Genomic DNA, 6,070 nt, shown 5'->3' with positions numbered 1-6,070 from the left:
TTTTTGCCTTAGCAAAATTTCAAGTCATAGATCCCCCTCTTTTCAATATAATATTAAAATAAAATTAAAATGAAAATTCATACACTCTTAAATCATAAAACATAAAACATAAAACCAAACAAAACCAAATCTCATTTCTTTCCTCTCTCACTTTTTTCGACTGAAAGAACAGCTCTCTCTCTCTCTCTCTCTCTCTCGACTATGCTCTCCGTCTCTCTCTCTCTCTCTATCTCTCTATGTGCTCTCGTCAAAATTTAAAGGGTCGTAGAAGGTTGTTCGAGTCGGAGTTTAAAGTCTGAGTCAAGGTTTAAAGCTAAGATTGAGGTTAAATCTAAGTCGGTGGTTAAAACATGAATTCGGTAAGCTTCAAACCCTAATTTTAGAATTGGGGGTTTAAATTTGAAATCCAAATTTTGTATTTTTTAATTAGTTGAGTGATTTCTTTAATTATGCATGTTAGATTGAGCATTTTACTCTAAATTGGGTTATTTTTTTAAATTGTTTTATTATTGTCTCGATCGCTCTTTGAATTTGAATGGAGAGTTGTTTATGAATATATGAAAGAGAAAAATGATGTTATTGCATTAATGTGAATTTAGTTTACGTGTTTTCTTTGATGTTTTGTTTAGTAGCTGAGATTGAGGGAGTTTAGTAACTTTAATTTGGACTATTTAATATTTTTGCTTATTAGCTCTCGTGTTGAATTCTCGAACTTCAATTTGTACAAAGCTGTGTAAAAGCCTTTATTTATAGTACTTATACAATGTTATAGTAGATAGTTTCTTTACTGTATGTTTAATGCTTTTCTAGGAATAATGATGTGAACTCATTTTTTTTCTACAGTATGGAGTACTATCTGCAAAAGACATATTACAAGACTGCGTCAATGATTTCAAACAGTTGCAAAGCAATTGCACTTCTTGCAGGGAAGACATCTTAAGTTTCGATGTTGGCATTTGATTATGGAAAAAAACTTGTATGCAATCCATTCTTATTGCTGCTCCAATTCTGTAATTCATATCACTTCTGTATTGTGTTTTCAAGTAGAAGTTATTGAAGTACATGAAAGCTCTCTGCTAAAGCACGAGTGACCATCACTTTACCCAGTGGGTGTATAGTCAAAAATTGAGAGTTTAAAAGCAGATTAAACAGTGAACTTCTTATAATAGTTTCAAAGTATAAATTTATTAATTTTCATTACAGATGATTTCTTAATAATTATAAAATAAAAGCATGAGGCTGCATCAGGCAGGCTGTCTTCTGCGTTCCAATTTAGTATTAGAACATTTCATCACTTTTGTACCATACTGCTTTGGTTAATCTATATTGTATGTACAATAATATATTGGTCCAGTAATATGTTTGGTAATCCATTTTGTGTCTTTTTCTTACGCAGGGTTTGGCATTTCAATTAATAGATGACGTTCTTGATTTCACGGGGACATCATCTTCTCTGGGAAAGGGTTCCTTGTCTGATATACGCCATGTAATCATTCTTCTATTTTTTGTTGAAAGTTGTATATGTTCACAGTTTGATTCTTTATAAGCATGCCTATATATAGTAGTCCAATATAGTGGTATTTTTTGTATTCCCACTAGGTCAGTGTCTTTTTAGAGTCCCGTTATATATACAAATGCTTTTTAAGCATGTACACACTTGACACTGTGCTAGATTGCTTACTTTCTTCTCAATGAAAGCTGCATCTTTGTATGCTTGCATAGTAATCTGCTGTAACTATGCAGGGTATCGTGACTACTCCAATATTGTTTGCTCTTTGTTTAGTAACTTTAATTTGGATTATTTAATATTTTTGCATGGGCTTGTGTTGGGGCTTCATTTGCTCTGCTTGTTTCTTGCAAGTTTTAGTTCAATGTTTCTACTTTCTTAGCTACTCACTCGGCTATTGTATATAATCTGAAATAGTCGACTTGTTCATACCATATAATTGCTGCAGCACAAGTACGTATTGACATAGTGTGATATATTATCAGATGCAAATGCATCAAAATTAATGTTTACCGAATGCTGTGAACTATATATGGGGATACAGTATGTTGTGTTACTCCCTCATCTATTTATCAAAAATATGTCCTGAATTTTCTGCTATTTTCAGAATGTGTAGAATACCTTGAGAGCATATAGCATGTCATAAAACTCCTATTAACAGTTTTGCTTGTTTCATGTTCTTGCTAAACCAAACTACAGGGGATTGCTGCATTCCTCCCATATTTGGGCGAGTATATACGACTAATGTAGAGGTTCTGCCGTAAAGTTGCTGGGAGAAGTTCAACCTATTATATACATAACAGCTGAACTAATTTATACTCGCATTACATGATTAATTAAATATTTATAATGAGATAAGAGATTTATAATACGATCAATTACCTGAAATAAATGTAACTGTTAATTGGTTTTGTTGGATGACTGTGATGATTCTCAAAGTTTCAGTTATTATCAAAGATAACTATACAATGCAATATGAACATAACAACAGTAGTAAGGCTATCATGCTTTGTTATATTTTAGTTATTTCTTTGGGCTTGAATGCATATTCGGCGTTAAATACTAAGGTAGTAACCTTGCAAAAAAACGTTTTGTTATATTTTCTCTGACTTCAACTACCTAATTTGCAAGAGAATTTCTACCCTATAGTTGATGTATTATCAGGACGTGATTATATCCCATCAATGGTTTATGGGTAAGCATCACAGTCACCATAACCTGGAAGGTTTATTTCATTCAGTACCTTGTTCCATTGTGTAATCTTATTACCATTTTTGTGGTTATGTTGAATCTTGTAGAAGGAATATAAGGGGCCAAGACTTGAGTGGAATGTACTGTGCAATCTTGACAGTCAAGTATGTAATTTTTGCATATTCTTTTTGTGTCTCCTATTAGTGCCATTAGTTTTTATTGAAGCTCTATTGTATCATGCAGCTCTACTGTGGTATCTGCTGGACTTCTTCGAATTTTTGGACGTGACTTAGCAGAACTCCCGTTGGTTGCAACTACCAAGGAAAACCAGGGCAAGGTTAGTTTGAAGATAGCCTAAACAAGATGTTGCATTTTGTTGTCAGATAAACCTTTTTTTATAGCTTGAAACAATTGCTGCTGATCAGTTGATTCTATTATATATTCTAGTATACACTTTGACTATTAGTGTTATTAAAAGTTTTTATGAGTTGGAAGGCAATGATTTTCCTCCTTTTTTAAATATGGAGTTTCTGATACTTTAGTCCTGTTTTAATCACAAATACTGTTTCCCAATTTAAGTATATAACATTTGCACAGGGCTATTTTCAATTGTTGTTCTTATGCATCGAGAAATTATTGGCTTTCCTGAGTATCCGAACCCTTGTTCTACCAGCTGCTGAAGAAGCTGAAACTATACAAACCAAAAAATTTGGTTTTGAGAAGATACCACAAGAACAGGTATTGCTGAACTATTAAGTTTTCTTATTATCAGCTTATATGTAAACTTACTTTTTTTGTGTAGTAGTTTCTATCCTTCTATCATGCCAGCTTAACAATTACAGGAAGAAGTGTTGGAAAAGTCTTGCTCAAGAAACCCGTAATCCTGACAATAGGCTACTTACGTCGGTAAACAATCATAAGCGTCAACTAGCAACTAGTCTTAAGACAATAAAGTGGCAGGTGAATGTCATGCTTTTTTTGGTGTTTTTCTTTATTTCTGTTGTTTTAGGATAGTTATTTGTTATTGTTTTAATAGCTTGAAGTATTCTACAACAAAATTAATCCTCTCAGGTCTGTCAAAAACTTATTGTCATCATACGGAACCAGAGGCTACAGGAGCTTTACTAAAAAGTGGGAAGATGCAGAAGAACAAAGGCGTTCCTCATATGATATTTTACATGCTATTGTCGGTACCAAGTCAAATTCTTTGTATAGACAGTAGTATAATATATGGATGGATATGTGTAATACTTGATATTTCGATTAGATGAATCTGTTGTACCGGATGTTTGAATATTAGTTGTTAGATTTATGGATAACTGGTATTATGCAGCAATTGGTTTTGGTAGTTCATTGGTTTTTGGAATCTATATTTTTAAAATGTGCATAATAAAACAGGTACAAACATCATTACAATGGAAAATGATGTCTGTCAAAACTTAATACATCAGTTCTCGTTGATCATTGACATCAGTAAAAACCGATGTTAAATACTATAGGAAAAAAATCTTAAAATAAAAAACTGATGTTACCGAGCATTATAGACATCAGTTTGTTACAAATAGATATTGGTTACCAATTAAGAACCGATGTCAAAGGTATTGTTCACATCGGTTTTTGATGAAAACTATTGTTACTGGTACTAGTAACATCAGTTTACTGGTTAAATTGAAAGATTTTGCTTAGCTCACATATATTTAAATTGATAAAAATATCATATTATGATGATATATGAAGATTAGATATGCATGAAAAATTTAATATCAAGATACAAAATCCGGTTTTAAACAAAGAACTGATGTTATATGCTGTATTTAACATCAGTTTAAAACCGATGTTAAATGGGGGGGGGTCTTTAACATCACCCACGAAGATATCGGATTTTTGCATTCATAGACATCGGTTTTTAGCCGATGTCTATTGACGTTTTTCTAGTAGTGTTAAGCACTACAGTTTGTTGGGAAACCGCTGTGTGGCTAGGTTGGGTCTCCATCCTTATTCTTAGGGTTTCTTTTATGTTCACCCTGTCCCTCACCAGGCTCACTTCCCTTCACACTCCCCGTTTGGTTTTTAGTAGATGTTACAACTAGCTTCTTTTGAGAGAAACTAGAGGAGGTTTTCTTTGACTTGGATTTTGAAATTCTGGATTTTGTGGCTTGGGTAGGCACATGTTTGGTCACTGCAACAGATGTCATAGTCACAGTTGTTGGCAAAGAAATATGTGGTAGAGAAGTAGCAGGGACAGAAGTGTTTACCTCGCTTACCTGAGGCTGCTCCATGATTGGCATGTAAATTAAGGAAACCTCCATATGGTGATTTGCCCTGTTAGATCAACAATAATTCTTCTCTCTTGGACCCAACAATCTAGCTTGTTTGTTGGGTTCTCAATTGAGAGATTCTCAGAAACAAAATTATCTATCATCATAAGGAAACTAGCACAATAGATGTTCTTAGACCTCTTCTTTATATCCGCTAATTTACTCCCTATTTCATAAATCGCAGAGGTGCTGAAATTGAAATATTTATCACTAAGAAGCATATACAGCATGTGAACAAGTGAATAAATTACATCATCAAAATTGCTAACTTTACCAGGGAACACCTTAATAAAAGAGTCACATAGAAAGCTCCATTATTTCCTAAAGCCTAGTCTCCTAACCTCACATAACTTGGTGGCTGTAATATTCGGGATATATCGTGTAATTATTTTTGCTATTAAATAAATATTATGTGTGATCAGTATCTATTCTGTGAATTAATTATTAAGTGTTATTTGTATTTGGATATTTAAAAATAATATTAATTGAGTATTTTAATTTTTATATGTCCAAAATAAAATATAGATAATTGTCATATCTTCCTAATTATTTTTATGTTGATTTATGAATTTATAAGAATCATATGAAATTTATAAAATCTTTTTCCGAGCATTTAAAATCTATTTTATAAAAACGGGAACCAATCGACGTCACTCGTTGTTACGTTTTTGGAACCCGAAACTCTTCCGAGAACTCCTTCCTAACCTAATTGTCATATTCCGAGCATTTTCCATGTTTCGACTTTTTCGATCCGGCGTACGGTTTGTCCTGCGCGGGTCCCGGCGCAACATTTTCGATACAATATTCGTTTCGGTAAATCAATAAAACTTGTATTTTCGATAAACGGGAGCTTTTTATTAAACTATCACAATTATCACTTCGTAATACGTGTAACCAGGCGCTGAGACCAAGACCGCAGTACAAATTGTACTGATTTGGATAATTATCCCGAAAACCGATACCGTTTGGATCAGTTTTTACAAATAAACGTACCGTTTTATATCCGGAATGATCCAACGGGATACTAATTTTCCGTAAATATAAATAGCCTTTT

General features: G+C 33.1%; 1 protein-coding gene across 2 annotated transcripts; it reads left to right on the top strand.

Moving 5' to 3' along the window:
* Positions 1–203: 203 nt before the first annotated feature.
* Positions 204–4,015, top strand: LOC141668183 (uncharacterized). Of its 2 annotated transcripts, none has more exons than XM_074474914.1 (8): positions 204–359; positions 844–976; positions 1,397–2,702; positions 2,806–2,862; positions 2,942–3,035; positions 3,372–3,436; positions 3,541–3,658; positions 3,770–4,012. In XM_074474914.1, the coding sequence occupies exons 3-8, from the start codon at positions 2,692–2,694 to the stop codon at positions 3,824–3,826; spliced, it is 402 nt and encodes a 133-aa protein (XP_074331015.1). In that variant the 5' UTR covers positions 204–359; positions 844–976; positions 1,397–2,691; the 3' UTR covers positions 3,827–4,012. The 2 variants fall into 2 exon arrangements, 1 of the variants encoding a protein (XP_074331015.1); XR_012552947.1 differs by having other exon boundaries at positions 205–359; positions 3,296–3,436; positions 3,770–4,015.
* The last annotated feature ends 2,055 nt before the right edge of the window (positions 4,016–6,070 follow it).

The sequence above is a fragment of the Apium graveolens genome, chromosome 6, assembly GCF_009905375.1.
Source record: "Apium graveolens cultivar Ventura chromosome 6, ASM990537v1, whole genome shotgun sequence".
In the NCBI taxonomy this organism is placed as follows: domain Eukaryota; kingdom Viridiplantae; phylum Streptophyta; class Magnoliopsida; order Apiales; family Apiaceae; genus Apium; species Apium graveolens.
The sequence above is the reverse complement of the archived record's forward strand: the minus strand, read 5'-3'. Positions and strand labels throughout refer to the sequence as shown.